This window comes from Microtus ochrogaster, unplaced genomic scaffold, assembly GCF_000317375.1.
Source record: "Microtus ochrogaster isolate Prairie Vole_2 unplaced genomic scaffold, MicOch1.0 UNK118, whole genome shotgun sequence".
In the NCBI taxonomy this organism is placed as follows: Eukaryota; Metazoa; Chordata; class Mammalia; order Rodentia; family Cricetidae; genus Microtus; species Microtus ochrogaster.
Genome location: NW_004949216.1, coordinates 447,051 through 457,581, shown reverse-complemented (window position 1 = coordinate 457,581; position 10,531 = coordinate 447,051). Strand labels below are relative to the sequence as shown.

At 43.7% G+C, this 10,531-nt stretch overlaps 1 protein-coding gene across 4 annotated transcripts in view; it reads left to right on the top strand.

Annotated features, from left to right (window-relative positions):
• Positions 1-10,531, top strand: part of Cdc14b (cell division cycle 14B) — a 73,293-nt gene that overhangs the window by 23,944 nt on the left and 38,818 nt on the right. For 2 of the 4 annotated variants that reach the window (XM_013355372.2, XM_026778261.1), the window contains exons 1-4: positions 1,211-1,383; positions 2,600-2,690; positions 3,260-3,335; positions 6,266-6,358. In XM_013355372.2, coding sequence (XP_013210826.2) covers positions 1,335-1,383; positions 2,600-2,690; positions 3,260-3,335; positions 6,266-6,358 — 309 coding nt within the window. In that variant the 5' untranslated portion in view covers positions 1,211-1,334. Of the gene's footprint in view, positions 1-1,210; positions 1,384-2,599; positions 2,691-3,259; positions 3,336-6,265; positions 6,359-10,531 lie in introns of those variants that run through there. The other 2 variants (XM_026778260.1, XM_005371640.3) reach the window with 1 other exon arrangement.

Genomic DNA, 10,531 nt, shown 5'->3' with positions numbered 1-10,531 from the left:
TTCTCTGTGGTTTTTGGAGCCTGTCCTGGAACTAGCTCTTGTAGACCAGGCTGGTCTCGAACTCACAGAGATCCGCCTGCCTCTGCCTCCCGAGTGCTGGTTTTATGTGGTGCTAGGGATCAAATTCGGGCTTTGTGCCTAGACAGTGTATCACTGAACCGCATCTCCAGCTGAAACTAGAATATGAACTGGAATTTTTCACATAGAGAGCGTGTGAGACATGCCTGGCAGACCTGCCCCCCCCCCCAGTGAAGTTTCAGGGCCCCTCGTTTTAAAGGATAGTCATCGTTTTCTCTCTCTGGGTCAGTCAGTGGGCATATACAGGAGTCACACAAGGCTGAAAGGATTTTATCTTTAATTTAAAAAATAGTGTGTGCGCGCGCACGTGTGTGCACATGACCTGTGGGAGGTCAGAGGATAACTTTGTAGGCCTTTCCACCATTATGGGGGTTTTGGGCATTAAACTCTGGTCATTGGGCTTGAATCTTTGAGGGGTAAGCACCTTTACCTGCTAAGCTTCTTAACACCTATTTATTGAGAGAGACTCTCAACTTAGGTTGGCCTTGAGTTTTCTTTAGGTGAGACTGACCTTGAACTCTTGATTTTTTTCCTTCTACCTCCATCTTCCAAATGAGAGGAGCCCAACTCCAGCAGGCTAAACTCACTGTGCTTCTTTACAGTTTATTGCGGAGCCTTTCTGCAGGCCTGTCTGGTCCAAGCGGTGGCGCTCAGCTTTGTGAGTCGCACAGCGCCCCCTCGTGGTAGTGTCGGCGGCGGGCGACGGGTGGGAGGCAGGGGAGGCGGTGGTGGGCGGGAATCCCGAGCCTGTGGCGGAGGCTGTAGGCCTGGCTCCAAATCCTTCATCACGCGTGCCTGGATTGTGCGAGATGGCGGGTTTTGAACTGTTCCTGTGTACCTTGAGCTAACTGAGTCGCGCATTTTGCAAGACAACTGGCCACACGCTCCTGTTTGTCTGGTCGCCTCCTTTACTGGACAGCTGGCCCTAATTGCGTATGCTTGTGGGCCAGGTCTCTCTTTTTGCAGGGCATTTGACCCTTAGTCGCGCGTACCCGTGGGCTGGGCCCTTTTGCAGGACACTGGCCCCTGGCCACCCCGGGGACGTCCCAGAGTTTGGACTTCCGGGGTTGGCTCCCAGTCTGCTGCTTGTCACCCGCCAGGGCGTCGCCGTGCCAGTGCATGGGCGAGGCCCTTTAAACTTCACTGTTTTTTAAACTTCGGGGGTGTGGTCGCCCTTGCATTCTTTTTCCCGTGGCCGGTCATCCCCGGACCCGCCAGGTCCTTCTCTTGGCCTGCCTTCCAGATGCTTTGGAGTCATGAGCCGGGAGGGCCCGGGGACCCCTTGGGTGGCCGAGGTGATCCGAGGTGAGTGCTCAGGGCAGGGTAGGGTTCGGGCTGGCTAGAGGAGCGATCTGCTGCCCCAGAGTCCCAACTGGCCTCCCCTCTGGGGCTAGTGGCTTTGGGGCTAACCGACACCTTAGTGTGCTTATGACCTCTGTGCCCTACACCCTCTCCACCCACGCTTGGAAGCTACTGAAATCCCAGGCACTGAGCGCCGCGGATCAAAGGTCATTTGTGGTTAGAAAGGACTAAGCCCCGTCACTCGTTTGAATGCAGTTGCTGGGAGTTTGTAGTTGCGTTTACTAGGACATATGTGCAGCGGCTCTAAGAGTGGAGGTGCAAATGGAAAAGAAAAGTTTAAATTGCTGTTTGGGGAAAAGCATGTGCCAGCTTGTGTTGTTTCTTATCCCTAATAAGCTGGTTGAAAATAGTATATATATTTCAAAGGCTGTCCTTGATTTTTGCCATGTTTTGAGTGTAGGCATCTAATTACTGTTAGATAGTGCCCTTTTCTGGGGGTTGGGGGTAAGGGTGGAGCCTTTGGGTTTTAACGCCCTTCTTGCTGAACTCCACGGCATTCTGCACTCATGCAACAGATGCCATCCCAGTCTGGCCTCCCACTGCTTCAGTTTTAACAGTAACTGTAAGAAACTCAAAGCCACGATTCCAGAATTTTAAAAAAAAATACACATCTGTGCAAAGAATTGGGTAAACACACCTTGTGTTGTATTGGTATAATCAGCAATATTGAAAAATTCTTTGTTTCTACTTTTAAAAGGTTTGTTTCCTGCTGCATGCCTTTTCAGGATGTCCTCATAAACCTGATGCTTGGCTGCAGGTTAGCCTTCAAGTGCATGTTGTATTTCCCAAGATTCCTTAGTCTAGTTACTTCAGAAGGCAAAACAGTATCTCTGCAACCACTGTAGGAACTGACAGATTAAGACATTCCTTCTTTAAAAACGTTTGCTTATTTATTGTTATTCACCAAAAGAGACTGTTTAGAAATTTTTCATTGTCACCTTTTCCATCACCACGGAGTGGGGGTGGGTTCACACTAACTAGAAAATTAAACCTTGTTATCTTTCCCATCTGAAATGTGGGGTGGGCATGGACACACAAAATCAATTTAGAAAAAAAAAAAACAACTTCCATCTTTTAATTCATCAGAAAAGAATTGGGTCTTGACTTGGGACACTTTTAAGAGCACGAAGGAAGGAACATTGCAATTTTTCCGTTTCAGATCGCCTTTGTTTTGCCATTCTCTACAGCAGACCAAAGAGTGCGTCGAACGAGCATTATTTCAGCATAGATAATGAACTTGAGTATGAGAAGTAAGTATTGCCCCTTGAAAGACGGAAACTTTCAAACTGTGTTCTGAGGAATCTCCTGATGTGAGCACAGAGGACAGAGCCTCGGGGACTCCTATATCTGATGTTCACTTACAGCTGGGTGCTGTTTCAAATCTTGGTAATAAAATAGATCTTTGAGAACTTCCACTTATACACTGAGATTTGATACTGCCGTAGTTTGCACCGCAGAGCTGTGTGAAATATGAATATGTAAGATACTGGGTTTGCTAATGGAAAATGTGTGCAAGAACAGTTTTCATAATTGAGGTTAGAGTTAGTCAGCACCTCTGGGGTGTGTGTTGGGGAGGGGCTGCAAGGCCTGGTGCATGCTAGCTGAGCTTTCTCCACCAATGAGGTGCAACTCTACCCCACGCATTGCCTATTTAAACAGGTGTTGGTTACCAGAATATTCCTTCTGTTAGCATTAGTAGGACAGGGCCTTAGAGTTGATTTGGGTTGGTGGAGGCCCTCTTGCCGTAGCTTGTTTTTAGCAGCTTGTTTTTACGTTCACAACAGCTAATTCATACTTGTTTCTGTCCATTTTTTTAAAGCTTCTACGCGGATTTTGGACCGCTCAATCTGGCAATGGTTTACAGATATTGTTGCAAGATAAATAAGAAGCTCAAGGTAAATCTTTTAAGTCAAGGTTGACTGAGGTGATCACTCAGCAGCATTTTAGAGTAAAGCAGAGGAGACTCGGCTCTTTTTTTTTTTTTGGTTTTTCGAGACAGGGTTTCTCTGTGGCTTTGGAGCCTGTCCTGGAACTAGCTCTGTAGACCAGGCTGGTCTCGAACTCACAGAGATCCGCCTGCCTCTGCCTCCCGAGTGCTGGGATTAAAGGCGTGCCCCACCATCGCCCCGCTACTCGGCTCCTTTTTAAAAAAAGTGTTTAAAAAATTCAAAATTTGAAGGAACGCTTCCTCTTACAAAACCAAAACAGTTTCAGACCAGGTGTGCTGGTGCACATGCTGGACATATGAGCATTCGGGTGGGGGGGTCCCAAGTTCAAGGCAAGCCTGTGCTAGACAGAAAGATCTTATCTTTAAAAAACATAAAGGACTTACCAAGAAACGAGTTTTCTACTGAAGTGTGTCTTAAGGACATACTAAACGGTTTAGCAGTGTGGTAGAATGCATCTTGTAATCTCATACTCTGGGGGATTGCTGTGAGTTCACTGGTATATAGTCACTGTATGAGACTGTATAGCCTGACCTGCCTTGTGAGAGTCTATCTCATAAAAAGGTCTTGTGTCTCATTGTAGTAGTATTTAGAGTGTATACTTTATTTTTATTAAGTAATAATAATAAAATGATTTTTTTTCTAAACAACTACTGCATGCATTTTTTTTTCCTAGAGTTTTTTCTGGGTTTTGAGACATACTTATGTGTAACCCAGACTGGTCTAGCAGTGTCTGCATCCCCTCGTGGATGCTAACACACGTAACTCGGTTCCTAGAATAGGCTATGCTTGGGTTATTTTGATTCTGGTTTGGGTTTAGGATCCTCCGTGAAAGGCAGTTAGTTAACTAGGTCCCTTTTTGTCTGACCTAATGGGAGCTGAAGCTAGGACAAGAGAAGAATTTCCCTTGCTTTGGCCATCATTCTTCCCACCTTCCCCTCAAAGTGAAGCTGATGCACGGCCGGGAAAGCAGACCCTGGTTTCTCTCTCTGAGCTGGAAACTTGTGGACTGTGGCATGGGTTGCTCCTCAAATTGGATCCTTTACACATCTAACCGGGAAGGGAGAGAAACAAAGGTCATTGACCTTTCCTCAGCTGCCTCCCTGAGAGCACACAGTGTGAACACAAACCCCATTCCTTCATTTAAAAAGTTTGAATTACTGATCAGACACTTCAGGAGTACCTAGCTGGGCTTGATGGTGCACGCTTTGATCTTAGTACATGGGAGGCAAGAGGCAGGTTGATCTCTGTGAGTTTGTGACCAGTAAAATCGACATAGAGTGAGCTTCAGGACTACATAGTGAGGCTGTGTCTCAAATTTTAAAAAAGTAACTAGTCATTATAAACTGTCAAGTAGAAAATACTGAATTTATTAGCAGTAATTAAAAACAAAAACTTATCAATGGGTTATTTACCATAGAACAATGCAAAACAAAAAACATTTATTTTTGCTTAATATCGTTACAAGTTTGAGCAAAGGAGACATTTCTCCTCCTGAGCATCAACTGTATTCACTACACATTCAGACACAAGAGTAGATTTCTTCCCAGGCTCTCTTAAATAGCAAAGTAAACATCTGTGGCCTTCTTTCTTTGGGTCCCTCTCCCCTTTTCCACTTGTCACAGCCAGTCTTTTGTTCCCACAGGACAAAATATAATCCCCTCTCCTCCCAGCTATTGTCATTGGCTTTAGTTTTGAAAGAGTAAGTCTGCGTGTGTGCACCTGTGCACACACCTTCATGCCTAGCCTGTTGGAGACTTATTGTGTCCACCAGAAATGAGTGCATTCCTTTCTAATGACTTGCTAGAAGCCCTGAAAAGTTGAGCACCAGCCTGTCTGAAAACTCACTGGCTGTTTAGCTGGTGTGATTCAGAGAGTCCTAGATGAGTCGGGTGCCTGTGCTGCCAACGACTGACTGGGTTTTGGTTTTGGTTTTAGTAGATTTAGGTTCCTAAGTTCATGTAAATCACTAGGGGAGAAAATAGCACACATGAACAGCAGAGGCACTGGAACAGGCAGACGGGCAGGGCTTTCCAGCTGAGCTAAGCCCCTCTCTGTTCTAGCCTTGGTACATCTCACGTTCGTGAAGTGCCCCTGGGGACTTGCTGGGCGATGATGACTTCCTTTTCTTTTTAACTTTCTGTCGAAGTGTAACATGCATAGAGAAACATACACAGATCCCCAGTGTACACTTAGTTTTCATAAATTGAGAAGAGGCCTTTCAGCTGCTGGCTCATGAATTGTCTTTGTTCTGCATATCCTTTTAATTTACTGTCTTTAAGACTAGAGATTAATTTTTTTCAAAAAAATTTTTTTTTTTTTTTTTTTTTTTTACTTTATGAGTATTTTTCGTGTGTGTGTATGCAGTGCCCTCGGATTTCAGAGGAGTACATTGGATCTCCTGGGACTGGAATTAACAGACAGACATGAGCTGCCATGTGGGTGCTGGGAATCAAACCCAGGTCTTTTTCAAAAGCAGCAAGACAGGCAGATCTCTGTGAGTTAGAGGTCAGCCTGGTCTACAGAGCTAGTTCCAGGACAGGCCCCAAAGCTACAGTGAAACCCTGTCTCGAAAAACCAAAAATCAAACCAAAACAAACAACAACAAAAAAGAGTTCTCGGCTTTATTCCCAGCTTTCTGAAATGACCGGGAGGTTGGCCTGTCCTGTAGGCAGTCCCTGTCTGTAGACAGTTTCCTTTCTCCCTTTTAAGTCATTCTAAATGTCACCGCAGGTCTCATGGGAAGGCACCTGAGATTTCAGGGCATCGGGGTTCTTCTGGGAGGTTCTGATATCTAGATTACTTCTGCGTGTGAGATGTAGAATTTAGGAAGCTTGAAGTGGTCAAGAGAAAACTAACAGCAGTTTGTTTTGGTGCAGTCCATTACGATGCTGAGGAAGAGAATTATCCACTTCACTGGCACCGATCAGAGAAAACAAGCGAATGCTGCCTTCCTTGTTGGGTGTTATATGGTAAGTGTCAGCGGGCCGAAGGTCGGTCAGTGTGTGCAGCTGTGCTGCGTTACAGTCGGGGTGGGTATTTTGAAACTACTCTTTGCTAAGGTACTGTCTTGGTTTGTTTCCAGAGGGGATGTGTTTGTTTGCTTTTTGAAAACCGCTCACTCAGGGAGACTTTGCTCATGCTGCTGGGGACTACATGAGTCTCTGTCTACCAGTTTTACTGTGAACTTAGAATGTGAAAACAAAATTTTATTAAAGATTTTTTTGACTGATTACTATGAAAAAGTTGATATCTTTTAGCTTTTAAGGTTAGTGAATAATGTTCCATAGCTGCTTTTATTAATCCATGATCCATTTAGAGATTTGTAAAGTCATTTTATTGGGGTCAGTTCCAATGTAGAGTGTGTGTTTGTGTGTGTGTGTGTGTGTGTGTGTGTGTGTTAGTCGATGGCTTTCAGGATTGTTTCTTTCTACCTTGTGGGTTTCAGGTTGTCAAGCTTGGTAGCAATCACCCTTACATGCTGAGCCATCTCTCCAAATACCTCTGCCCCCTTTAAAGACTTGTTTATTTGTGTGGACATTTCTCTGTGAATATATGAGCTTGTGTGTGTAGCTTCGTGCACACTGGATGCTCGCGCGGGGGGGGGGGGTTTAGATCTGGAGTTAGATCAGGCATTTTGCATACACACACACACTCTCATTCACACACGCTGTGTGTTAACTGATTTGAAATGAGGTCATGATTGTGCAGCAAGAGCTCTTAACCACTGAACTATTGCTCCTGCTTTGATAGGTTTATATGCTTGCATGTAGAAGGAGACTGTACAGAAACCATATTAATTACAACAGTTTGTCCAATAGCTTAGGCATATTCCTAGCTAGCTCTTACATCTTAAATTAACCCATTTCTATTAATTTGTGTATCTCCACGAGGCTGTGGCCTACTGATAAGGTTTGGGGTCTTTCTTCTTTGGCAGCTACATGGTGTCTCTTTGATTGCGCTTAATCTCTCTAAGTATCTTTATTCAGATTTCCTGCCTGGCTTTACTCTGCTAAGCCAATGGCTGAAAGGACTTTATCAACCAATAAAAGTACCAACTACAAAGAAGGACATCCCACATTATTTGCATTTGTGATGTTGACCCCAGGCCCTTTTCTCAGGCTAGGTATCTCTTTTTCACTGGGCTGGATCCCCAACACAAGTCTTATACCACCCCATACTCATTTACAATTTTCTGTCATACAGTTTGGTAATCTGGTTTACAAAGACTGAGTCAAAAAACTTGGTGGATGGGGCTGGAGAGATGGCTCAGTGGTTAAGAGCATTGCCTGCTCTTCCAAAGGTCCTGAGTTCAATTCCCAGCAACCACATGGTGGCTCACAACCATCTGTAATGAGGTCTGGTGCCCTCTTCTAACCCACAGACATACACACAGACAGAATATTGTATACATAATAAATAAATATTTAAAAAAAAACTTGGAGTTAGTTGAAGGTGCACCTCAAAATTTGATTTTTTGTTTGTTTGTTTTAGAGACTGGATTTCTTTGTAGCTTTAGAGCCTGTCCTGGAACTAGCTCTTGTAAACGAGGCTGGCCTCAAACTCACAAAGCTAGAAATACGCCTAAGCTATTGGCCAAACAATATTGCAAATAATATAGTTTCTGAGTAATTATTTCAGCTCTGGGCAGCTGGGTACGAATAAACAGTCACCGCCAACAGCTCATGCACATCAATTCTATGTATGTATGTATTCATTCATTCAATCATTCATTCATTTTGGTTTTTTGAGACAGGGTTTCTCTGTGTAGCTTTGGTGCCTGTCCTGGAACTAGCTTTTGTGGGTAGACCAGGCTGGTCTTAAACTCACAGAGCTCCTCCCGCCTTTGCCTCCCAAGTGCTGGGATTAAAGGTGTGTACCACCGTCTGACTTTTTAAAAATTTTATTTATATACATTGGTGTTTTGCCTACATGTATGTCTGGGTAAGGGTGTTGGGTCCTCTGGAACTGGAGTTACAGACAGCTGTAAGCTGTCTATGTAGGTGTTGGGAATTGAATTCGGCGCTTCTGGTAGAGCAGTCAGTGCTCTTAACCACTGAGCCTTCTCTCCAGCCCCACACATGACTTCTTAACCAGGGTTACCCCTCGATCGATTTCTTGTCCATTGTCAGATAAAGCACTGGTGGCCATGTTGTATGGAGCCAGCTGCTGTAATTTTAGAGTGGAAAATTTCTCAGAAAATGATTGAGGATATGGTGGAATCTTAGGGTTAAAACCAGAAAGTACTGGATAATTTTATAAACATGAAGTTGTTCTTGCTGTAGTGTTTTTGTTGTTGTTTTGTTTGATTTGGTTTGGTTTTAGTTTTTTGAGAGAATTTCTTTGTGTAGCCTGGCTGTCTTGAAACTCATTTTGTAGACCAGGCTGGCCTTGAACTCAGATTCTCTCCTGTCCACGCCTGGTATTAAAGGTGTAAACCACCACACCCAGCTCATTCTTGCTGTTTTATTCGTTGGTTCTTTGGATTAAACTTAGGGCCGTCAGTATCTAAGGTGTTCTACCATAAAGCTGTGTACCTAGCCCATGACTGGTGTTTTTCAACAGTGAAAAAGATAACTTCTTGTATATATGGACAGTGTCTTGACTCTTGACTTAGCTAGTGGTTGTATTTGGGCACACTGAGGCTTAGTTTATTTTTGTTTTCATAGTTAATATATCTGGATTTAGAATTCTGCTGAGAGGTTTACCCTTGCACATCAATGCCGATTCCATGGTAAAGAATTTGCCGGGAAAGCTGGACAGATTTAAATATTCACCAAGGAGTTTATTTCTCTGCTCACATAGAAGCCAGTTCCTGGGAGGGATTAGTGAATGGCCATGACAGGTGCCTTTGAGGCCATAGTGGGTGGTCAAATGGGGGAGCTTGGTGGGGAAACAAGAGAAAGATTTCCAAGAAAAGAAAGTTGTTCATAGTTGGAAAGAGTGTTGATAAGGGCACTTGAGAAGATAAAACACCTAAGTCATCAAGGCCTCTTTTGCTTAAAGTCAATTTAGTTATCTGGTTAAAGTATTGTAGAGTTGAGCGCTAACCCCTATGAATTGAAGTTTTGGTAACTTCTTCTAGAGTTGTTGAAATTTGGAGGTAGGAAAGCTTGAGCAGTAATGTTGAAACAAAACCAAAAATGAGGATAGAATTTTCCAGCTCAGTGGTAGATTGAACACTTGGCTTAGCATGCAAGGGGCCCTGAGCTCCACCCCCAGTACTACAGGGGAAAAAAATCAACAACTAACAAAAAGAAACAGAACAAAGAAAAACTGGGAAGATGGAGCAGTGGATAAAACTGCTTACTGTGTGAGTGTGAGGATCTTCAGTACCCATGTGAAAAAACCTAGCAGAGCTGCATGAGTCTGTAGTGTGCCGATAGGCAGCCCTAACTCTGAGGAGACAAATGAGCTTTCAGTTTAGTAAGAGACCTTGTCTCAAGGGAGTAAGTTAGCAATACAGGAGGACACGTGATGTCTTCCTCTGGCCTCTGCATATATGTGCACATGTGTGTACCCACACTCTCATGTGGATAATGCACACATTTGTACACATAGGCATGTACAGAGGCACATATATATGTATACATAAACACATGCTTGCACATGCACACACATGCATGCATACACACACACATATATACATACACATATCTATTTAATTGCTGGTTGTGCAAATAAAATATTTTTAGGCCAAACAGTGTTGGTATACTCCATTAATCTCAGCATTTGGGAGACAGAGGAAGGTAGATCTCTCAAGTTTAAGGCCAGCCAGGGCTACACAAAGAAACCCTGTCTAAAAATCAAAACAAACAAACATATATATGTGTGTGTGTGTGTGTGTGTGTGTGTGTGTGTGTGTGTTACAAAACAATTTTATTAACAGTTTTAAAGTTATTAAACAAGGGTTAGTGGGTTTTGAACGTATTTGCTCAACATTTTACAAAATGTCTGTCAATTTCAAATTTTTTTAATAAAAGATTTATGTATGTATATAGATTTTTTCCTGCAGGTATGTTTGTGCTCCATGTATTTGTCTGGGACCTTCAGAGGTCAGAAGAGGGTATTCGGGTCCTTTGGAAGAGCAACAAGCTTTCTTAACCACTGAGTCACCTTCTCCGCCCCCGAGCTTCCCTTAACAC